This window comes from Bidens hawaiensis, unplaced genomic scaffold (assembly GCF_021521415.1).
Source record: "Bidens hawaiensis isolate Kalapana, Puna unplaced genomic scaffold, B.hawaiensis_p1.1 tig00005897_1, whole genome shotgun sequence".
In the NCBI taxonomy this organism is placed as follows: Eukaryota; Viridiplantae; Streptophyta; class Magnoliopsida; order Asterales; family Asteraceae; genus Bidens; species Bidens hawaiensis.
Window position 1 is genome coordinate 283,514 of NW_027491387.1, and position 25,502 is coordinate 309,015.

Sequence of the window (25,502 nt, forward strand, 5' to 3'; positions counted from 1 at the left end):
AACGGGTCGGGTCTCCGTACATAAGAAACAACCAGACACATGATATCCAGACCTCGCTACACATTTCTCTTCTTCTCTTGTCCCACACAAGAAAATGTCTTCTTCTTCTTCTTCTTCCACAACCTTGGGCGTATCATCAATGGCGTCTTCCACTATTTCTTCACCTTCATTCCGCCGAACCACCACGAACTGTTCGCTACGTGCTCGGAAACCTCCCATAAATCCTAAGGACCCATTTCTATCGAAGCTCGCATCACTCGCCGCTACTTCGCCCGTGAAGCTCCTCAATCGCCCGCTCAACTCCGATACTCCGCCCTACCTCGACCTATTTGACTCTCCCACGCTCATGGCCACTCCGGCCACGGTACCTAACGCTATTTCTCTTCTCTTCTTGTTGCTTATTTCTATATTATTATTATTACTCCATTTTCATTTCCTGTTGATAAATTAGGGCTAGTATCACTTTATCTCTATGTATTAGGATACTAGCTTTTAATTTTAACCTCAATTTGGTACTGCTATTAGGGCATATCAGTATTTTTTGTGGATTTGAAGTTTAGCTCTTTAGAATATGGGATTTTAACTGAAGAGGTAGGTCCCAGCACAGCCCAGTTGGACCCGCAAGACTCACCTTGAAGAGGGACGTCTGCGCAAGGACCAACTGGTTCCGCAGGACCCACCATGCTCGGAGATGAAGACCTTACGCGCAGTACGCCAGCTGTTCCCGCAGGGAAAGCCTCCCAATGGTGAAGTACCCCGCCTGTTCCCGCAGCTGCGGATACAAGCCATCAGGGAAGGCTACCCGCACTAATAGCAAGGCTACACGCACAAGGCACTAACTCTCAATAATTCAGTGTCACCTGAAGGAATGAGCAAGGCGGGAATACTCCCGCCCGAATGAGCCAGTCCGTATGCTTCTGGAAGATCTTTTGTACTATACCTGCCAAGATATGGACAAAATAGACAAGATCTGACCAAAGCAGCCCATGAACCAATCACAGGGTGACAGCTCACCGACAACAGTACGAGGAGGAGCATGCTCTAGTACTGTTTGTCACTATTAGCCGCTGCCTATTCACCAACCCTTGTCGTGGCACGCACATAGCCTGCAGTTGGTGGAAAGGGAACAGTACACAGCCGGCCTTGTCACTATCAGCCGCTGCCTACCCACCAACCAGCATGGCACGTGCGCAGCCCATAGTTGGTAAAACAGGAAAATATATACAGTTGGCTGTACCTGCTTGGAAACCTACCTTCGGCTATAAATACTTCAACACCTTGGAACGGTATCATCATCTGGTATCTTATCTTCGCTAGCAATCTCTCTTTATATACACATATTCAGAGCAATCTAGTCTGATTCTCACGCCGGAGGGTGGTCACAAGGAGGAACCCCCCCTTCTCAGTGACGAGCTCACGGTGTCTGTTTTGCAGGTCATCAGAATAACCATCTCTGCTGGACTTAACCCTCGTGGGAAACATTACTTAATCCCAAGATTGTCCATAATCTGCCCGGGGTCGGTTAGTGTTTCTTCAGTGGCTGGAAGAACTTCAAATCACCCACACCTTTACCTCAGTGGCACACCCGCAAGGTAACGGTGAGGTGGAAAGAGCAAACAAAAGTATCGTCGAAGGCATAAAGAAAAGACTCCTAGAACACAGATCCGGCTGGGTAGACGAAGTTCCACACGTCCTTTGGGCAAACAGAACGCTGAAAAAGGCCAGTACGGGAGAAACCCCGTTCAGCCTCACTTATGGCACTGAAGCAATGGTCCCAGTCGAAATTCTTTTACCCTCACCAAGGGTCTTGATTCAGCCAGAAGACAATGATGCGGAAAGACGGTTAGACCTTATGCTAACCGAGGAACGCAGAGACATAGCCGCAGCGCGTGAAGAAAACTACAAGCGACAAATGCAAAAGTACTACAACACGCGGGTAAAACTCTGCAACTTCAATGTAGGAGACTACATATTGCGTAACAACGAGGCTTCAAACCAAGAGCGCCCAGGAAAACTGGCACCGGTCTGGGAAGGACCGTACATTATCAAAGAAGTTTTGGGAAAAGGCGCATACCGGCTCGAAAGGCTCGATGGCACTCCTATCCCAAGAACATGGAACGGAGCTCAATTACGCAAATGTTACATGTAGATCAATTCCAAACTTGTAAAGAAAAGGCCTAGAGCCACTTCTAATGGAAATGATTCTCCTTTATCACATTGTGTTGATAGCCTTACCTTTATACTTATGAACTTCCCACACTGATATGCCGGTATTCACCGCATAAATAGGGGAAGAAGTAAGTCGTTGCGTGTGGAAGGCGGCAAAACCCGCATAAACACATAAAACGGTAAAAATTTCTAAGGAAAAGATAAGGAAAACCTTCACGCAGGTCAGCTATAGGTGAAGTTTGGTCATCCCAATAAATGAAAGTGACAGTCCTACCCGCACAATCATGAGAGGAAACTGAACATTAACCTATTGGCAACCGCGCATCGAAAGGTTAACTTATTCAAAACACTTAGAAAATTTCAAAGGGAAAGATGAGGAAAACTTCCACGCAGGTCAGATATAGGTAAAGTTTAGCCATCCTACTAAGTGAAAGTGACGGTCTTATCCGCACAATCACGAAAGAGGAAGCAAAACTTTAACTTATTATCTGCCACGTTGAAAAGTTAACTTATCTAAGTACTCAAGAAATTGCTAAGTTAAAACAAAATATGCGCGAAATAAACAAGGCAAGGCATTAACAAATAATCTTTATTCCATCAATATTCAAATATTACAAGAATTGCTGGGTACATACCCGCATACAAGATTAGAATACAAATAAAAATCTACTCTAATGGTGGAAAGGGATCTAAGGTATCAAGCTTCAGGACCACTTCCACTTGGACCCGCACCATCAGTAAAGTGTGGCGGTTCAAGGAAAGCTTTGAGGATAGCTAGCCCATCATCAGCAGCAGCAATCTCGTTTACCTTCTCCACCACCGGATGCGGGAAGACGGCATACTGATTCACTGCTTGGTCATACGCAGCTTCAGTATCTACATTGTAAAGAGGGAAGTTGGAAGGCGGAATGCCTTGTTCAACAAACCCTAGACCAAGCAGGAAGCCGGCCTTTTCCCCATCCTCATGAGAAGCATTGAGGGCTGCGCTCATCGCATCGTCATATGATGTGTTCGTGAACACCCGATGCACAACCTAAAAAACAGAAGCATATCAAAAACTCTTCTAAGGAAAAGCGTAAACAAATTGTGAAACTGCGCATACCTGAGACAACGCTTCTCGGAGAAGCCATTCCTTGGTAACCAGAGCCTCCTGGAGGGCAGCTTGAGCTTCATTACGGGTGCGTTCGGCTTCGTTCTTTGTAAGGTTGGCAAGCAACACATCTTTGGCTGCAGCCTCTTCGACGCCCTTTAGCTTACGCTCAGTGTGGTCAAGCACCCCCCTCTGGTCCAAGATCTCTTGGAGCTTCTTGGCATCTTCCATGGCCAAGGCATCATGAGCCTGCTGGAGCCTCTCTAATTTGGCTTTAAGTTCCTCATTCTCGATCCGTAGAGGCTTAGCAGCAGCTTTAGCCTTGGTGGCCCTCTCGGTTGCGTTCCGTGCAGTTTCCTTAGCCAACCGAAGCTGTTCATTAACAGCTTGGCCAGCCTTGGAACGGGCCTCGAGACGAGCCTGAACTTCAACCTCAAGGGCCTTGAAGGCCTTCTCCTTTTCCGCAGCAACGGCGGAGAGCCTCCTGTTCTCCTCCCCGACAGCCCGCGCCTGAGCTACTTCTTGGATACGAGCTGCCTTTAACTTGTCATTTTCACGACAAAGCAGCTCGACGCGCGGCTGCATCCGGGCTACGAGAATGCGGAGCTCATTTGTCAACCTACCCTCCTGGTAGCTTGACATTGCTTCCCCCAGCGCCCCCCTTGGGGCGGCGTGGCGCGCCCACTCGACGCTGTTGGTGCATAGATGTCAGTAGTTCATATGTCAAATGTCTGTAATCGAGTCTGTAATATTGTTTGTGTATTTGTTTGAACAAGCGAAGTTGTTGACAAGTTCGCCTAGGCGAACTTGTTGAACGAGCGAAGTTATAGACAACTTCGCCTGAGGCGAAGTTGTCGTGTATTTATATAGTTTACAGTTTACTGTTTACGGGTTAGAGTTTTAGCGGATCGAGTTGGTTATTTACGTGTAAGTCTATTGACGTGAGGTCGAGAGTTTGTAAGCAACATGGTTAGAGTTATTAATATAACGTGTGGTTGTTCGTATCGTGTTCGTGTGTTTGTGTGATTATATTCTACGTCCGTAACGATCTACACAGGGATTCCGCACCTGTGTATATCGGGATATCTCGTGTGATCCGTCCAGGGAACCTACAATTGGTATCAGAGCTTTTGCTCGATTGTGTGGTTCGGGATATTCACGCGGGTGTAGAATTCGTTCCATTTCGGGTATAACCGGGACGAGTTTTTGGTGTTTTTGCTCATTCTAGCTTCCTACCAGTGTGTTTAAGCCTTCAAACCGTCGAAAACGTCGTTAAAATCCGTTTTTCAGATCTGCAGAAAGTTTCAGTTCGTCAGGCGAAGTTGCTGTTCATCAGGCGAAGTTGCCGTCAGGATACGTAGGGTTTCAGCGAAGATATAAGGAGAAGCGAAGTTATTCACAACTTCGCCTACCTCCTCAACTTCGCCTAACTCAGCGAAGTTCTCCTCAAGTTCGCCTAGTTCAGCGAAGTTCTCTTCAAGTTCGCTTACTTTCTAAGTTCGCTTATCCTAAGCGAAGTTATTTTCAACTTCGCCCAGTCACGCGAATTTAAGAAGAATCCAGCGAAGTTATTACTTAAGCGAAGTTATCCTTAACTTCGCCTACAGTACTGTTTCGAAGAAATTTTTTTAACTTCGCCCTTTTCAGAATTTTTCGGGTTTCTTAGTCTTCAAAAAGGATGTCGTCGATCAACATTTCAGAGCTTGTAAAGATGGAAGTTGAAGCGGGGTCAGCTACAAAGGCCCCAAGTATGCTGAAGGGAACCGATTTTGTCGCGTGGAAGGATCGGTTCATACAGTATGTTAAGTACCAGGATGCGAAGATGTGGGTATGCATCCAAGATGGATATATTCCACCAATCATGGAGTATGAGGGTCGAGACCAAATCAAGAAATACAGTAAAATGGAAGAGGAGGAGAAAAAGATGTATGAAGCCGAGAGCAAGGCTCATGCTGCAATCACAATGGCTCTTCCACAGGAGATCCTCCATACATTCAGAAAGTATACATCAGTTAGAGAGCTTTGGGAAGCTCTTGAGAGCATATTTGAAGGAAATGTAGGTATTCGGGCTTCAAAGATAAAGTTGCTCAAAACTCAATTTTCAGTCTTCAAGTACTTGAAGAACGAATCTCTTGATGATATTATCACTCGATATTATCATCTAATGACTGAACTGAGTAACTACTCCATTTCCTACCGAGAAGAAGAGATTGTGGAAAAGCTTCTCGATGCCCTCCCACCAAAATGGGAGATGTATACTGTACTGATGAGGGAAGACAAGGACTTCTCTACTTATGATCTTGAAACCGCTGTCAACAAGCTCAGAACTTTTGAGCTTAATATGGTAAGAAAAGAAACATCTATGGATCAGGTTCAAGATCCAGGCATGTACGGTGCTAAAGTAAACTCCAATACAAGTTCAAAGACTGATTCTGCCGCCTACTACTCGAAGGGTGAGTCGAGTGCCAATTCTTCACAGGAGGGGCATGTGTCAGTAAACTCAAGTGGGGATGTTTGCTTTGTTGCGGGTGGATCAAGTGGTACTCAACAGACAGCAAGCAAGAGTAGTGGATCTTCAAGTTCCTCAAGCAATAATTACACTAAGATGCCAATGAGCGTCAAATCTGCTGAAGAGCAGTTTGGCCTCTATGCTTCATTTATTGCTTCATATGAAAACTATATTCAAGGAAAGGTGGTTGATCCAGCGATGCTAGATGAAGACTATGACCAGATCGATGCAGATGATCTAGAGGAAATGGATTTACAATGGCAGATGGCCATGATAGTGAGGAGAGTGAAGAAGTTTATGAGAAAGACGGGGAGAAAGTTTGTTGGTGGCAGGCCAGGGTTCGACAAGTCTAAGGTGAGGTGCTATAACTGTCAACAAAACGGGCACTTTGCCAAAGATTGCAGAAACGAGCGAGATGAACGTGGTCAGGGCCGGTCTGCACAGCACACTGGGAGTACTAAAGAAGTCAATGCCATGCTGTCCAGAGAAGCAGGTGAATACAACTGGAACCTGCATTCGAATGAAACTGGTGAACAGGCAAATATGGCTAAGGTTGAGAATGAAGAACGTGAGAAGACTAACGGAGAAGAGAAAGCTACTGGTAAGGAAAAAGCTTTCATGGCAGATAACAATGATCAACTCTCCGAGGTAAGTTCTAAATCATTTTGTACTAAATGTGAGAATTTGTCTGAGCAACTTGCTACCATAACTGATCAGTATGTTCGTTTAGATGCTGAATTTAAAACTCTTAAAGAAGATCATCACTTTACGAAAGCAAGAGAAAACAGTTACAAAGTTAAAATAAAAGCATGTGAAAAAGATGTTAAAAGCTTAAAAACAAAACTTGCTGAAAAAATTGAAGTAATTGATCTAAGTTATGAGGTTTTAGAAGAAAAGACTAAACTGATTGCTGAACGAGAAAAGCAGATTGCTGACCACCAGGTGAAAATGGTGGAACTGAACCGAAAACTTGAACAGTTCAGAAATTCCTCAGCTATTCTTGATCACCTTGTTAGTGATCAAGGTACCTCTACAAAGAGGGGAGGAATTGGTTATCACGAGGTTCCACCACCTTATAACCACAATTACACTTTTAACCCTAGTGTACAGAAATCTGTTGATTTTGAAGTTCCTCAGACAGTTCCAATCAAGGTTACGAGTAAAGAACCAAGTGTTAGTAGTGGCGAAACGAGTTCGCCTGTTTCAAGTGAGAAAATTTCTGTTACGAGTCCAGCCTCATCGGATTCGGATAAGTTGTCTGAATCGGGTAAGACAAAAGAGAAGGTAGTGTTACCCACTGGTGGAGAAAAAGATAAAACTTCTAAAAAGAATACTCCACTCAACCCGTACGTCCCACCTTATGTGAGACGAATGGCCGGTAACACTGCCTCGACATTCAAAACAACCTTTGAAAAGAAAATGGAGTATAGGTGTTGTTTTAGGTGTAATAAGTTAGGACATCTTGTTGCAGATTGTCCTCTGACGCCGAAATTCAGAGGCGTGAGGCCTATTAAAACTGAGCATAAGCCTAACGGTAATTTTAATACTGCTAAAAATGAAAACCCTTCAAAATTCCGAAATGTAACTAATTCAGGTTTTCACAGAAACAAACCTCAGTTTAACAATGCTAATAACCAAACCACAAGATATAATACTTTCAATGTACATAGGTTTGGAAGGCCTCACACTCAATTTCCAAGGAGATTTCCTACTAGGACTGACAGGAATTATCCAAATGCTAACTTTGGAAAGCTGAAGTACGGGATGTATAGATCCAAGACCAATTGGTCTTGGGTCCCTAGATTCTAATCCTTTGCTTTTTTGTGCAGGAACAGTTGAACAGGGCTGCCCACAGTCTTTGGATTGTAGATAGCGGCTGTTCCCGGCACATGACGGGTAACAAATATTTGTTGCACGACTTAAAACCTGTTCAAGGAGCGAGAGTTAGTTTTGCTGGTAAAAGTGGAGGAAGAATTACTGGAAAAGGAACGGTGTCCAATGGGAAAATGACACTTGAGAATGTGAATTTTGTAGAAGAGTTGAAGCACAATCTGCTGAGTGTGTCGCAGATTTGTGATAAGGAGTACACTGTTCATTTCACGAAGAATGAGGCGATCGTGTTGAAGCCTGGTTTTCAGATACCAGACGAGTGGATAGTGATGACAGCTCCACGTGATACAAATACCTATGTGATGGATATGAGGTCTACTTAAATGGCCACGGGAGAATCATGTTTAATGACGAAAGCAAGCGAATCGGAATCCGAACTATGGCACAGGAGGATAGGGCACATTCATCTTTGAAAGATGAACCACATTGTCAAAAATGGGCTTGTGATGGGCGTTCCCTTGAAAAGTTTTAACTTTGAAGACAAATGTATAGCATGCAAGAAGGGAAAGCAACACAAGAAATCCCATCTCACCAAGAAGGTCAACTCTATTGCCAGTACTCTAGAACTGCTTCACATGGATCTCTTCGGTCCAGTGAATGTAAAAAGTCTAGGAGGTACTTCTTACTGCTTGGTGATCACTGATGACTACTCGCGATATTCGTGGGTATATTTTCTGAAATCAAAAGATGAGACGGCTCAAATGGTGAAGAATTTGATTACCAAAGTTGAGAACGTCATGAGTAAAACAGTTAAGTTCATCAGAAGTGTCAATGGAACGGAGTTCAAGAATTTTGAAATGGAGATCTTCTGTCTTCAGAAAGAAATTGAACATCAATACAGCGCTCCGTATACTCCGCAACAGAATGGAGTGGCTGAAAGGAAGAACCGAACTTTAATTGAAGGAGCCAGGACTATGCTGGCAGATTCGAAGCTTCCTGTGATGTTCTGGGCTGAAGCAGTTGCTACAGCCTGCTATGTTCTGAATAGAGTGTTAACCGTTAAGAGACTTGGTAAAACTTGTTACGAGCTTATGCATGAAGGAAGCCCAACTTGAGTGGTCTTGAACCATTCGGGTCTCCTTGTTCGATCTTGAAGACAAACTCTAAATTTGGCGAAGTAGCCGATGAAGGAATCTTAGTCGATTATGTTGTTGGGACTCCCAACAGACGTGTCTTCAATACTTCGACCTGCAAGGTGGAGGTGGTATGTAACACTGACATCACAAGTTACCAACCGCCAAAACCAAGCAATGGACCTGCTGAGCTTTTCGACTATGTTAAGCCTTTTAAGTCGTTTAACGAACCGGATTTGGAAATTTCTGAAGAAGAAGAAAGTGCTGCGACGAAGATGATACTCGATGAGGAAGAAAATCTATTGCAAAGACAGCTGATTGATAAATGTCAACCTTCCTCATCAAACACTATTGGTACCCCTGCTGCCTCAACTGAAGAAGAATTTATCAATCCTTTTCACTCTCAGCATGAAACAACCATTGATGAGATCTCTTCTAATTTGGAAGATAATTTGCATGTCGGTTCTGTTCCGACCACGAGAATTCATAAAGATCACCCTTTGGATAATGTGATTGGTGATGTGTCCTCAGGTGTACAAACGAGAAGTAGCTTAAATGAACATACCTGTGTTTATACAAGCATTAAGGAGACATGAATAATCAATGAATGCCTGTATACCTGCTTTATAAGCCAGATTGAACCGAAGAATTATCAAATGGCTTTAAAGGACAGCTCGTGGGTCGAAGCCATGCAAGAAGAGTTGGCTCAATTCGAGAAGATGGAAGTTTGGACTTTGGTTGAAAAACCAAAGAATGTGCATGCGATAGGCACAAAATGGGTGTTCAAGTGCAAGAGAGATGATAAGGGGATCATTATAAGAAACAAGGCGAGGCTTGTCGTGAAAGGTTTTAATCAATAAGAGGGGATTGATTATAACGAAGTGTTCGCTCCTGTCGCTAGGTTGGAAGCCATATGATTGTTTTTGGCGTTTGCTGCTCATGAAAAGATGAAGGTGTTTCAGCTAGATGTGAAGAGTGCGTTTTTGAATGGGAAAGTTGATGAGGTTGTGTATGTTGAGCAACCTTCGGGTTTTCCTGACCCAGACTATCCAGATCACGTGTACAGGTTGAGCAAGGCGTTGTATGGATTACATCAGGCACCTCGTGCCTGGTATGCAACTTTATCGGATTACTTGCTCGAGAATGGTTTTGAAAGAGGGAAAATTGATAGCACGTTGTTCTTCAAAAGAGATGGAAGCGACTTCCTGCTGGTACAAGTCTACGTGGATGACATTATATTTGCTGCGTCAAAAGTCTCCATGTGTCAGGAGTTTGAAGCCGTCATGAAGAAAATGTTTAAAATGAGTGCTATGGGTGAACTAACTTTCTTTCTAGAATTGCAGGTTGATCAGAGGAAGGACGGGATGTTCATTCATCAGACGAAGTATGTTCATGATGTGCTCAAGCGCTTCAAGATGGAGGACAGTTCTCCATATGATACTCCAACCTGCGTCAATCACAAATTGGGTGCTGAAGTAGACGGTGATGCAGATGTGGACCCAACTCAATATCGGGCAATAATAGGTTCTTTAATGTACTTAACTGCATCTAGGCCTGATATAATGTTTGCTGTTTGTCTTTGTGCACGTTTTCAGGCAAATCCAAAAGAATCTCATTTGAAAGGTGCAAAGAGGATACTGCGGTATCTCAAGGGCAAGGCGAAGCTGGGGTTGTGGTACCCGAGAGGAGGAGACTTGGAGCTTACAGACTCTGATTATGGAGGGTGCAATCAGAGTCGGAAGTCAACAACTGGAGGATGTCAGTTTCTTGGTGGCAGATTGGTGTCGTGGCAATGCAAGAAGCAGACTTCAGTCGCAATTTCAACCTGTGAGGCAGAATACATGGCAGCATCCAACTGCTGCTCTCAGGTTCTTTGGATACAACAACAATTGCGCGACTATGGTCTGAATTTCTTACTTACTCCTATTTGCATTGATAACACAGCTGCTATCTCAGTAACTAACAATCCCGTGAAACATAGTAAAACTAAACACATTGACATACGTCATCATTTCATACGGGATTGTGCTGAGAAGAAACTGATAATTCTTGAAAAGGTGGATACGCTTGATAATTTCGCTGATTTATACACTAAAGCGTTTGACAAATCCAGATTTCAAAACCTTATTGAACTGAATGGGATGATCAATCCCGAGTAACCATGCTTTTCTTGTGATATTTAACAAAAAAAAAAAAAAAAAAAAAAAAACGTCACTAATCGCTTAAAAATATGTTGGTTACATCAGTTTGAAGGACTTGTCTTCGGATATGTTTTGGTCCTCATTTTCTACTTGTAGATTTTGAGGATAGCCATTAACCAGATTACTGATAGTGATCGGGGCGGTTTATGATGAGTTTTTCATTCTTTCACTTAAAATTAGTCGATAATACTTAGTTAGAAGGACACATACTAGTATGTGGTCGGTCCAGCTGATCCATTGGATCTTCGGGATAGCCGTTTACCTGAAGACTTTGTTTTGGTCGGGGCGAATAATGTTTACATTTTGAAAGAAAACGGGAAATGAAATTATTTTTCAAGTCTGTTACTTCGTAAGAAGTTCGTTAGCTATGTTTAACAGAAAATTGATCCAACCTTGGAAAATGATAGATATACTAATTCTGTGTGCTTAACTAGTGAAGTTATTAGGCTTAAAAGGCTTTAGGACAGTCATTGTATGTCATGGTAACTTTTTATGGTGCGTAAAAGTAGACGTGATACAAACTAAATTTACTTGATTTTACGTGGAAACTCCTTAAGAGTTTTGCATGTCTTCATATATATCTTTCCGAATGATAGGCAGAAAAGCGATTACCCAGTCATACACGAGCCAATGTGTGTTCTGATTTCCGTGAAGATAGCGTCTCAAGATACTGCAGTGATCCAGATTTGGGACTTGCAGTTAATTTCTACTATGAAGTCTATGTTTATTCAAAAAAAAAAAAACAAAAAAAATTTGAAGTTATTGAAACATATTAGTGATGATAAGATAAAGACTTCACATTCATTGAGTAAGAGAGAAGAACGGGAAACAGATGAAGAGTACTTACAACTTAATCAGACACTATGGGTCGAAGTCAATTCGGGGTGACTTGAGGAAAGCCAAATACGCTTTGAGGATAGATAGGAGGCATCAATATTTCTGAGTTGTTGCCCACTTAAATTTTGAGGCATAATTGAACCTAACTCGTATCACAGAAACGATGAAAACCATCTTAAGTATATTAGCTGCTTACAACCTGTCTCTATATGTCATAATACAGCTAAACACGGATCTATGTGACAGTCACATACTTAGTATGATTCCTGTTCGGATCTTTTCTAAAACGTAGCAGTCCCTATCGAGACTGAAATTTGATCCCTTATACTGTAAATTTTTTAAGTTTTTGTACTTAGATAGTTTTATGATATTTTAAATGGTTACTTAGAATTGATCATGTCATTTATTCCTTAAAGGGAAGTTTTAAAAAGTTAATTGAAAAATGTTCAAATTATAAGGTTGATTTTGTAAATATAGGCGATGTTGTTAAACAGGCGAAGTTGTGAATAACTTCGCCTAGGCGAAGTTATCCGTAACTTCGCCTGTATAACTTCGCCCCTATATAAGGAATACTTAGAGTCAAACTGTTCATTATTCAGCGAACATATATCCAAACCGATTCTCAGCGAACTTATATCCAAGCATATCCAATATTGTGTTCTTGTTCTTCGATTTCAAACCGATCTAAAGGTTGTTTGGGTTCGTTTATCACATTCTATATGTTCTTTGATTAATCTACGGTTGTTTCGACAACCGTGTAATACCCTCGAACCGTCGGACCTTCAAATCGATCTTTCAAAAACTTGCTGTTACGTGTTAATAACCATACTGATCGTCAACATGTCCTTAAAAAGCTCGTTTTAAGGGTCCTTAATCGTCTAAACTAGCCGAAAAATTTGGATTTCGATGTTTGCAGTATCTTACTGTTGCCGTTTCAGATTCAGGCGAAGTTAGGGTTTAGGCGAAGTTATCAGCAACTTCGCCTGAAACTTAAGTTTGCCTGAGGCGAAGTTATCCGTAACTTCGCCCGAAGCTTAAGTTCGCCTGAGGCGAAGTTATCCGTAACTTCGCCTGAAACTTAAATTCGCCTGAGGCGATGTTGTGATGAGGCGAATTAACATTAACTTCGCCTAGATCATCTCTACCGAATATCGAAGACTTCTGGCAGACGGTCGAATACGACTGTCGTGTTGAGCCCCCGGTCATGAGAGTAACGGTGAACAATCAAGAAGTTCAGTTCAATTCTGAACAGATCCGGGTGGCGCTACGGTTTGGAGAGGAGACTCGAGACGATCCAACTGAGTTTGTCGCTCCTTTTCGTGATAGAGCGTTTCTCCGAATGGGCTACTCTGGTCCATTAGGTGATACCCAGAGGAGGAAGGGTTTCCTTCTAGATCAGTGGCGCTTCCTCATGCACGTTATGATAGTATGCATGTCTGGGAGGAAGGCGGGCACTGACGGCATGGGTGCGACCATGCAGTCTGCAATGACTGCACTGACCTATAACAAACGTTATAGCTTCAGTCAAATGGTCTTTTACGAGATAGACAGACAAAGGAGGGCGATGTCTCGGGAGCGGTTCATTATGTACCCACGGTTCATCCAAATGATATTGAACCATGTGGCTCCGAGTCTACCTCAGAGACGCCCGATCAGATACGTAGAATCGGTGAGCAAACGTATCTTTGCTCAATGCCGCACTTCGAGTGCGAGGAGCAACCCTGAACGTCGTCCCAGGCATACTCCACTGTTTGGGTTTTTAATTAACCCAGAGTATGTTCCTGCTGGTGGGGACGAGTTCAGAGATCCTCAACCGCGACAGGCGAGAGCAACTCAAGTTGTTCCTGCTCCTGCTGTGCCTGTTGTGTCCGCTGCTGAGGATATTGATCTTGACGCTGTTTTTGGAGGTCAAGGTTATTTTGATATGGATCACGTTGAAGAGGTGCAGGTCTCGACTGCACAAGGTTCGGGTGTGAGTATGACTAGAGCAGCTACGTCGATGGCTGACTCCGATTTGGATGAGATTATGAATGAGGGGAGACGGTTGATGGTGTCTCGAGAGAGAACGATAGGGAAGAGAAAGATAACGGAGGATGATGATGAGTCAGAAGAGGAAGAAGACATACATAAGCTGATAAGAAGATCAAGACGGGAGAGGACAGGTGCTGGCATGGGAGCTGGAGAGACTTCAAGGACTGTACGTTTTGCTCCGGCCGCACTGTCTGGTATGTCTATTGTTCCTTCCTCTGTACAGGTGACAAGTACAAGCGCTGCGGATGTTCCCGTGGTGGCTACATCAACGGCTGGCATTCCATCCATCACTGCTATCCAGACGTCGACTCCGGAGATCGTGTCTCTACCGCCTCCAACGCTTACTCAGTCGGTGGTAGCTGCACGATTTGTAGAGTCAACGGTCGTTACTGCTGCAGGGTTATCAGGTATGGTACCACCTGCGGTTACGCCTGCTTCTGGTGTCTCGCCTTCGCCTATGTCAGACTCAGAGAGAATAGCTTCACTAGAGCGGATCGTGGCAGAGCAATCTAAGACTATTCAAAGCCTAGTGGAAGCAAATCAACTACAGGCATCCCTCCTGGATGAGCATGGGAAAGTTATAGATGCCTTGAAGGAGTTCTTGGCATCTCAGGGGGAGATGAGCTGTAAGGGCGACGAGCTCAGAACGAAGAAGAGAAACGACCGAGACGATGATCCCAATGTATCGAAAGATGTAGGTGGTGAGCTGCCAAGAACTTCTCAAGCTCTTGGTACTTCCACAGCTGAGGGGGAGTCTACCGACGCGGCTGGTGGTGATGATGTGGTGTTAGTTGAGGATGACGTGATTGATGCGCTGAAGGAACTGGATGATGACATGTTCAGCGATGATGTGTTATTTGATGAAGATGTGCTGCCGAGTGATATGATTGAGAAGATCGGTGAGCAGATTGTGATTGAAGATGGAATAGAAGAGGGAGAGATAGTAGAAGAAGACGTTGAACACGAGATCCCTGATGTTGAGAAAGCCGACATGGGTGCTGAGATGGATGAGACTGAGTGGGAGGAGCAGCCTAGGTGGAAGGAAGGCTGTGCTCATTGGTTTATTAAGACCAAGAAGCCTGCTGTTCCAGCCATGTTCAAGAAGAGTTATAACATCAAAGGCTATGCTGAGTCGAAGAAGGGAATTATCTGTTGGATTTATGATGAACAGATAAAGTTGTTTGTGGTGAAGCGTTATGATGGCATTCAATACTTCAAAAGAATGTTGAGGTCTCTCAATACGTTGCCGGAATGTGAGGTGAAGGATTTGGCTAGGTTGGGCCTGATAAATAGAAGTGACAACAATATGGCGAGAGTGATTGAGAAGATTGTGTGGAAAGAAAGCATAAAAGAAAAGAAGTTTGAACTATTAAAGCCACAGAAGGGAAAGCTCGTGGAGGATACAGAAAGGGGATTGAGAGCAGATGGCAAGCCATGGATGGTGATGAAGTACAAACCGATCCGATGCATCAAGGAGGTTCCAATGAAGACTATGCCTCAAGATGTGTTGAAGAATCTAAAATGGTGGTACGTTGATTGCCAGACTGCTGAAGCCGTGATGGAAGACGAAGATGAACAAGAAGTGCTGAGGGTGTATGACCCGATGCATCTTGTTAACTTATCGAAAGCTGATTTGCAAGTGTTGAATGAAAATAAGATATTCTATATTCCTGCTTGGAAGGATGAAGCAAGGAAATATCAGCGAGTAGTCACGGTATATGTTAGAGAAGGAGTGCACGCGTGAAGATACAGGATTACGAGACAAGAGCTGAAAGATCAAGATATGAAGCTACTGCCAAGGGGGAGTCTGTTGGTGCATAGATGTCAGTAGTTCATATGTCAAATGTCTGTAATCGAGTCTGTAATATTGTTTGTGTATTTGTTTGAACAAGCGAAGTTGTTGACAAGTTCGCTTAGGCGAACTTGTTAACCAAGCGAAGTTGTTGACAAGTTCGCCTAGGCGAACTTGTTGAACGAGCGAAGTTATAGACAACTTCGCCTGAGGCGAAGTTGTCGTGTATTTATATAGTTTACAGTTTACTGTTTACGGGTTAGAGTTTTAGCGGATCGAGTTGGTTATTTACGTGTAAGTCTATTGACGTGAGGTCGAGAGTTTGTAAGAAACACGGTTAGAGTTATTAATATAACGTGTGGTTGTTCGTATCGTGTTCGTGTGTTTGTGTGATTATATTCTACGTCCGTAACGATCTACACAGGGATTCCGCACCTGTGTATATCGGGATATCTCGTGTGATCCGTCCAGGGAACCTACAGACGCATTCCACAGGCGTCCGAAGGGTTGTTCCTCGGCGGATGTTCCATCGTGGAACATACACTTCATTGGAATCAGACACTGCAAAAGCAAAAAGCAGTTAGGAAAAGATGATAAAAAAAAAGATATATAAAATAAAATAATAAAAGGCCAAAATAACCCTACGCACCTATAGGGTCGACGACAGGCCTGTAGCCGCCAAACCCATCACCCGAACCTAACGGATATCCATCCAAGAGGTCAGGCAGATGGGAAGGAGGCAGAGATTGGCTTGACGCCCCAACACCGGACATACCTGAAGGACCGGCCGTAGTCGCCGGCGCCGGAGGAGGCATAGTGGAGGCCGCCGTGGTAGAAACCAACGGAGGTGAACTCACCGGAGGTGAACTCACAACCGCGGCCGCGGCTGTGGAAGAATCCACAGAAACACTCACCGCCGGCTCAGTGAAGGAATCAGTGAATATGGCACTGACAGCTGGCGGGGACGTCGTCACAGTTGGAAGAGTTGGCTCAACCGGGTGAGCAACTGAACCAACAACTGAAGCAGGCGCAGTCGCCTGGGTCATCGCCTCAGGTAAGTTGACCAAACCTACCGTCATGGGTCCGGAGGTGCTCCTCCCCGCTCCACCATGGAATGCGGAAGCATCCACGCCTGCACAGAAGATATATAAGTATAATGGCGGAAAGTTATGCAGTTAAGATAAAGGAAGTATACTTACGGGTCCTTTTGAGCTTGAAGGTGCGAGCGGGCGGTGACGAACCCGATGGAGCCGGCCTCTTCGTACCGGTCACCGTCGTTGTCCTGGGCTGCTCGGAGGTGACAGCCGTTTCAGCCTCCAGAGCAGTGGTCTCAACACCACCAGGGTTCCCCGCCGCCTCTTCACTCTCGGTCTCCGACTCAGACCGGTTCACCTGGTCGGCAGTGGAGGCTACCTTCGCCTTGCCCTTCCCGCCAGCAGCCTTCTTCTTCCGCGCAAGAAAAGGACCATCTGCGGATTCCTCATCAGAAGATGACAAGATTAGAGGAATTCCAGCAGAGGTTTCAGCATTCAGAGGGCGAGGGTTAAATAGTCTTTTACCTGGCCGCGTGGCACTCAGTATTTCGTGGCCTGGCGGGTAGGCCTCCACAAACCGATCCGCAGTCTGGGCGAGGATGGGCAACTCGTTCTCGTCAAGAGCACGAGTACCCAACCGAGCAGGACCGTCAGCTTCCCGTGGATGCAGGAGGGACTGCAAGTCATTTCCCTCTGAAATAAAAAGAAAAACAGTTAGAAAAAACCTTAAATAAACAAAGAATACGGAGCATACCGTAAGGGATAAAGTTCAAACCGTATTCAAGTACGATGGGAATCTGTGGCGCATCCGCCCCAACATCCTTCCACACCCTGCTCATACCGAGCATCACCATCCTGGACTCCGGAAAGCGGTAAACCAGAGTCTGGATCCGGGAAATCTTCGAGAACCATTCCGCCTCCTGGTAGTTGGAGGTGTGAAGGATGGGGAGAGCTCTCCCGTTCTTAAATGTCATCGCTATAGGGACGACACGGGCTGAGATGTAAAAGAACTCCCGCTTCCAAGACCGAAGACTGCGCTCGGTAGCGCAGATCTTCAAACCCTTGATCCGGGTGACCAGGGTGTACCAGCCTTGGATGCACCTCCAGGAGTAGAAGGTCATCAGGCGGTCGACGTGGGGATCCACGCCAAGAATGAGGCACACCCACTCAAAATGGCGGATCTTGGAGATCGCCATTGGGTGTACCTCCGTCAGGTGCACACCGTGTCTATCCAGAACACGGTATACAAACTTCGTCAACGGGAACCTAAGATTCCCATAGACGAAGAAGGCGGCATATACCCCTATTTTGCCCTTAGGGGCATCGTACACCGTCTGGTGTGGCTCCGGAAACTCAGGCTCGAATGGCTCGAGCATGAACTTCCGGACGATGTACCGGTAAAGCTCGATGGGAAGAGCACACTGGCATTCGCCGGCAGTGCTCTTATCGTCCTTATCAGACGTAGACGTCGGGTTCTCGACATACAAGTCAGACTCCTCGACGGTAGCTTCTGGATCATGAGTAGACGACATGTTTTGGAGGTAAAGAACGATTTCAGAAGAATGCTCGACAGAGAGTATTCGCCGGAAATCGCTTAGAAGAAGAAGAAAGAAGTGAAAGTGTGGATTACCGTGAACCCTCTCCCCCTTTATATACTCATCGCAATAAATGCGATGAATTTAATGCGGAGGAGAGAGAAGAGCTGGTGCAATGAAACTATGACACGTGGAAAAAGCAAGCTGGCAACAGCTGTTGACGGGACGCGCGCCGTAAAATCCGCACCCACGCGCCCGAAAAATCGCGCCCACGCGCCTGAAAAAGCGCCTGGAATGACCATATACTGTCACGTCGTCATAACTTCCTGCACGTCCTGAAACTGTCAGAAGAAACCGTCAGACACTAACGTCCCTTCAACAGTCTGGACTGTTCTTATCCTTTCACCAACTCTTCGAATTTCAAAGAAATTCAAAAAGATTCAAATATTCAAAAATAAGAGGGAATATACCCCCTTACCTGGGCAACCAAGTAACTATAAGACAGGTGCGGGTACAGTGTCAAGGCAAAACCCTTCATATACTTAGCACCCGCAGGGAATGGACGCCAAGAATACCTTGGAAGTAAGATAACTATAAGACGAGTGCGGGTACAGTGTCAAGGCGAAACCCTTCACATACTTAGCACTCGCAGGGAATTGAAACCAAGAAGGATCTTCTGGGCCATGCTTGCGGAAAGGGAAATAACATCCCCGCATAGCGGGAACGTTGAGAACTAGATTGTTTGAAGCTCCAGGATGGAATTGGTTCTTTAACATAATTGATCACTATGTTTAAAACTACCAAAACCTCGTGGAGAATCTACACAAGTGAAACTCAACGCTCCTGACTTGCGAGGAGGTTACACACCTACCCGCATCATACCCAAAGATCAAGCAGAAAAGTCGGGAATTTCTGCACGTGACATTAGGGAAACCGCGGGAAGAATCCCCACGGACAACCTTAAAACTAAATTCTTTTCAAAACCCCTTGCTTAAGTCCAAAGTTCACCTCACTAACAATTCATGAGAAGAACATTGGACTGGGGGGACTTGAAGAGGTAGGTCCCAGCAAAGCCCAGTTGGACCCGCAAGACTCACCTTGAAGAGGGACGTCAGCGCAAGGACCAACTGGTTCCGCAGGACCCACCATGCTCAGAGATGAAGACCTTACGCGCAGTACGCCAGCTGTTCCCGCAGGGAAAGCCTCCCAATGGTGAAGTACCCCGCCTGTTCCCGCAGCTGCGGATACAAGCCATCAGGGAAGGCTACCCGCACTAATAGCAAGGCTACACGCACAAGGCACTAACTCTCAATAATTCAGTGTCACCTGAAGGAATGAGCAAGGCGGGAATACTCCCGCCCGAATGAGCCAGTCCGTATGCTTCTGGAAGATCTTTTGTACTATACCTGCCAAGGTATGGACAAAATAGACAAGATCTGACCAAAGCAGCCCATGAACCAATCACAGGGTGACAGCTCACCGACAACAGTACGAGGAGGAGCATGCTCTAGTACTGTTTGTCACTATTAGCCGCTGCCTACTCACCAACCCTTGTCGTGGCACGCACATAGCCTGCAGTTGGTGGAAAGGGAACAGTACACAGCCGGCCTTGTCACTATCAACCGCTGCCTACCCACCAACCAGCATGGCACGTGCGCAGCCCATAGTTGGTAAAACAGGAATATTATACAGTTGGCTGTACCTGCTTGGAAACCTACCTTCGGCTATAAATACTCCAACACCTTGGAACGGTATCATCATCTGGTATCTTATCTTCTCTAGCAATCTCTCTTTATATACACATATTCAGAGCAATCTAGTCTGATTCTCACGCCGGAGGGTGGTCACAAGGAGGAACCCCCCCTTCTCAGTGACGAGCTCACGGTGTCTGTTTTGCAGGTCATCAGAATAACCATCTCTGCTGGACCTAACCCTCGTGGGAAACATTACTTAATCCCCAGATTGTCCATAATCTGCCCGGGGTCGGTTAGTGTTTCTTCATTAACAAAATAGGTATCTTTCTTTTCTCTCTTTTTTTTAACTATTGAACAATTGTCTTACTTCAAAAAGGCATGCTGAGGAGGTTTATATGTGGAAACAATCTCATGGATGAAGATATAGTGAAAAGTTTACTTGAGATGTAGTACGTTCATATGTAAAACATATGAGAGATATGCAACTTTTGATTGTAATAAAGCTTATTTGGTTGTACATAGACGGGCACCTTGACTTTATGTTATCGTCAAAGTAATTCTGATTGATTTTATATTGTTCAATTTGACTTGTACTGTGTGCATGCTGCTACATAAATTAAAATATAACAACGGCTTAACTTGTTTTAATTTTTATTCAGATTTGCCTTTTACTGTGTTGCAGTCAGTTATAGCTTAATTTTCTGTGTTTGTTACATAAGTAATTAACTGGGATTAATCAATACTGGTAGTATTTTTAATTTTTTCTTATTGTTTAGGTGGAACGATCCGTTTCATACAATGAACACAGGCCAAGGAGGCCGCCTCCAGATTTACCATCATTGCTTCTTCATGGAAGAATAGTGTACCTTGGCATGCCGGTAACTGCTTCCTTCATATTATGTTTTTTTTTTTATTTTTTTATATATTTTTTCCTTATTTGATAATTTTAAAATAAACAAGTTTTACTTTTGGTGGCCTTATATCAGTTGGTAGCAGCAGTAACAGAGGTCATCATTGCAGAACTGATGTATCTGCAATGGATGGATCCCAAAGAGCCAATTTATCTTTATATAAATTCCACTGGAACCACTCGTGATGATGGTGAATCGGTGAGTTCTTTTATTCAGTGTTTTGGCTAATGAGAAAACTACAGTTATGCCATCAGTTGACGTTTGTTACTATGATCAGGTTGGATTGGAAACAGAGGGTTTTGCTATTTATGATGCTATGATGCAATTGAAAAATGAGGTAACTATGCTTGTTTGATGTCTGTTACACTATTTTGATTTTCATTTATTTGTGTATGTTATCTTTTCATCGTGATTTATGTTTAGAGCAATAAGACATTAAGGAAAATATTTTTTTTTGCATGTTTGATCTTTACATTGGAACATTCTAGAAGCTGAGGTTTTACTTGGTATTTGACTATTTGTGCATATTTCTAGGCCTGTAAATGGACCAAATGTTCAGTGAACTGTTTGTGAATCATTTAGTGGGAAGTTTGTTTTGCTTATGTTCGTTTATTTAATAAACAAACCAACTTGAACAAAAAACTTTGTTCATTTAGGTAAGCTAACAAACATGAACGCATGCTTCGTTCGTTGATTTATGTTCGTGAACGTTCGTTTCTTTAAATGTTTTATGTTTGTTCGTTTACATTTATTTATGTTAGTTAGTTTACATTCTTTAACATATTCTTTTATATTTCTTACGCCCATAACAATTCTGTCTAGTTTTAATAAATTTTTAGGTCAAAAAATTGTTTTTCACATTTACATTCATTTGGTTTTAGCTCAGTAATGTTTGTTCGTTTACGTGAACGTTTGTTTACATTCATAAATTGTTTCTTTATACTGTTAACAAACGAACATAAACGAACACACCATTTTCTAAACGAACACACGAACAAGAAAACACTATTCGTTTAAGTGTTCTTGTGCGATCGTTTGTTTGGGCAAAGTTATTAAATATATTAAAGGACTTGTTTATTCATCAGAGTGCACATGTCTAAATTCACATAAGTAATATTATTAGAAGTCCACACACGCCATAACGTTAAAACCACACACGCTCATTCTTTCACTCGGGATGCCTCCAAAGTTCTCATTTACCTGAAAAGTATGTAAAAATAATTCTGTCAACACGAATGTTGGTGAGTTTCTCAATTAAAAATCGGGATATAACAGTTCTCGACTTTACATCCATTTATTCATCATTCTTATCAATGATATTTTTCATCATTCTCCATTCTTTTCGATGAGAATATAATACTTTGATAACGACCACGGACATGCTCCGTTCATGATCGTTCGGTTCGTTTACATGCCTATTTTTATTGCATTTGCTCTTCTGTGAAACATGAAGTTGTCCGTTTGAACCTTCTGTGATAAACAAGTCATATACTTAAAAGAAACTGCCAATTTAATATTATCTTTTTAACTACATTATTATCTAAAAATGTACAGATTCATACTGTTGGAGTTGGTGCTGCAATAGGCCATGCATGTCTATTGCTTGCTGCAGGGACTAAAGGAAAAAGATTTATGATGCCTCATGCCAAAGGTATTTCTCCTCTCTTGGTTGACTTTTTAACCATTTTCGGGTTTAACTAACTAACCAACTAACTAACTAACTAACTAACTAACTAATCACAACTGTTTGGTTTGTTTTAGCTATGATACAACAACCTCGTATTCCATCATCAGGGTTAATGGCAGGCAGTGATGTTCTCATCTGTGCAAAAGAGGTCAGTGTTAATTGAAAGAACATAAACGGACATGAACAAGAAAATCTCGTTCGTCTAATTGTTTTGTGTACGATTGTTTGTTTGGTTTGTTACAAGCCTTTTTATTTGTGTGAATCTGTATTCCTTCTTTACAGGTAATTGTTAACAAGGACACACTCATTAGCCTCTTGGCAAAGCACACCGAAAATGTAAGTTATATATTTAAAAAAATTAGCTATTGTTTATTAATATTATTATTATATTGAATGCATGATATTATTGAATCAGACCGTTGAAACGGTAACACAAAAGATGAGAAGACCGTTTTATATGGATTCAACTAAAGCTAAAGAGTTTGGTGTGATTGACAAGGTACACAAACACATATTCGTAAATTATATTATTGTTTGATTGGTCAAATAGTCAAATGTTATTTTTGTTTGGTGGCTAGATACTTTGGCGAGGCCAGGAAAAAATCATGGCGGATGCTGCATCACCTGAGGCATGGGATAAGAATGGCGGCATTAAAGCTGTTGATGCTATTTAGCAACTTGCTTATTATACTCTAGGTATTTAAAATGCACTCTTTGTCATTGGTGAATTTAAATTCTTCTCTTAGTTTTATTCCACGTCACACATTAGTTGTTTGGGTTATATTTTGTTCCTTGCTTAAAAATATAGGTAATTAAGAAAACCGATTTGATGTTTAAAACTCACCGGAAATATAATAAGGCTGGAGTTTGCATGTTACTTTGGAAATTCAAGTAATAACCGAACGAACCAAATCCAAACAAGAAACCAACAGTTTGGTTTTTATGTTTTTTATAAAACCCAAATTTCGGTTTCGGTTTTGCATCTATTAAAACCAAACGGAATAAACCAAACCAAATTTATTAGTTTTTATTTTTAGTTTTGAATTTTAAGTAATTTATAAGAATTTAATAAATAGTGTAAATACACCCGAAAGAACCGAAACCCAAACAAAAACCAACAGTTTGGTTTTTATGTTTTAAAAAAAAACCCAACTTTTGGTTTCGGTTTTGCATTTATTAAAACCGAACCAAACCGAACCAAATTTATGAGTTTTCGTTTTTAGTTTTGAATTTTAAATAATTTATAAGAATTTAATAAATAGTGTAGAACAAATGTATAATGAGTGCACAACTGCACATTGAAGTTTTCATTTTGCACATTGTATTATAGTTGGATGTATATATGTATACAAGTGATCTTGATGTTTGGATGTGAAGTTACATTCTCTTTTCTATTTTAGATTTCAACATATACAAGTCAAAGAAATTGAAAAGGTTCAAGTGATGAAGTGAGAGGACGATTGATATGCTTGTCTTCGACTTGGATATGTCTAGGCCGAACAAACTTTGAAATTCAAGTCATTGTGGATATTGGATATTCTAGACACATCAGGTCTATGTATTAATTAGTTTGCACGTCTTTAAATACATATTTATATAGCTTGCAAAATGAATGGGGTTGGGTTGGGCGAGTAACGTGTCAGGATGGGTTCCAGGTAAGAGACCGTGCTGATTGAAGGAAAGATTTAATTTGGTTCATGTTAAGGTGGGTTATGTCCAAATTAAGTTCTAAAAGGTATTAAATTAAAATACATGATCTTATATTAAACCTCAAATTAGGTATGCAAACTACAAGGAATACAAACTATATGCAAACCACAAGGAATACAAACTAAATTGTATAGTTATTTTTGTTGAATGTGACAAAATGATCTTGTCAACAGCACTGTGTCACTTGTACTTGCAGCTGCAATAAAAGCATTCAACTTGCCACTAAATCCCATTTCTAGTTTTCTGATTGGCATTATATATATAAGATCTTATTCATTTACCTAATGCTAAGTTTTATTACTCATGAAAAAAAAAGTACATTTGATTGACCAATTACAAAAAATAGGTTTAATGTTATTAAAATAAAAAGTTACTCAATAAGATTTAGAAGTGAGAGACAAAATTTTGTCTAACAAGGTAAATAGTTTTGAATCAACATCAAATTGGTAATAAAAAAACTTCCGATTAATGGGCATAAATGAGCATATGTAGTTAAATTACTATTTTTATTGTTACTTTAAATTAAAACCAACCAAAATAAACCAACTTTAAAACCCGGAGGCAAAACATGTAGATTGTAGAGCCAAAGCCTTAAGAGATTTTAATAACTTTCTTTTTTCTTAACAACGAACAATTTATTCCAAAATAAACTGCTACCAGTTCATTCACTGTAGTGAATAACATAACAATTAAGATGCTACATTATAACAATTGAGATGCTACATTTTAATGGTTTATAACTTTTTAATGGCTAAGAGATAACAATAAGTCTGAATGGCTAAGGGATAACCATTAAGAGGTAACCTCTTAACCATTCAGACTTAAGGTTGCTTCTTAACCATTAAGATGCTATGAACCATTAAGAGGTAGCCTCTTAATTAGACGTGCACAAAAAAACCGGTTCCGGAACAGAACCGGTGGAACTGACCAGGAACCGGTTCCAGTTCCTACCCGATTGACCTTATACCCGGTCTGGGTATTTTTAAACCCGAAAACCATACCCGGTTCCACTAATTATATTTCCAAACGGTTCCTACCCGGTTCTAAATTCTACCCGGTTCGGTTCCTACCTGAAAAACCGGTTATGGCGTTTTTTTTTTAAAAGTCAGCTGATGGTCAAAGTATCCGTTGGTAATATAGCTGTTGGAACATGTTTTTGAGAGAAATATAGCCGTTGTAACCCGTTCCAACGGCTATATTACTGTTGGAACCGGTTTTTAAGAATTTACTAGCCGTTGTAACCGGTTCCAACGGTAATATAGCCGTTGGAACCGGTTTTTTGATGCCCGAAACCTATATATAACTTGTTTGCCACCACTTGTTTCACCACCAAACTCAA

General features: G+C 42.4%; 1 protein-coding gene across 1 annotated transcript; it reads left to right on the plus strand.

The window, feature by feature from the left end:
* Positions 1 to 119: 119 nt before the first annotated feature.
* LOC143631001 (ATP-dependent Clp protease proteolytic subunit-related protein 3, chloroplastic-like) lies at positions 120 to 24,035 on the plus strand. The gene is made up of 10 exons (XM_077099871.1): positions 120 to 364; positions 20,632 to 20,733; positions 20,842 to 20,964; positions 21,044 to 21,103; positions 22,321 to 22,417; positions 22,528 to 22,601; positions 22,736 to 22,789; positions 22,869 to 22,952; positions 23,032 to 23,149; positions 23,854 to 24,035. The coding sequence occupies exons 1-9, from the start codon at positions 140 to 142 to the stop codon at positions 23,125 to 23,127; spliced, it is 915 nt and encodes a 304-aa protein (XP_076955986.1). The 5' UTR covers positions 120 to 139; the 3' UTR covers positions 23,128 to 23,149; positions 23,854 to 24,035.
* Positions 24,036 to 25,502: the final 1,467 nt, after the last annotated feature.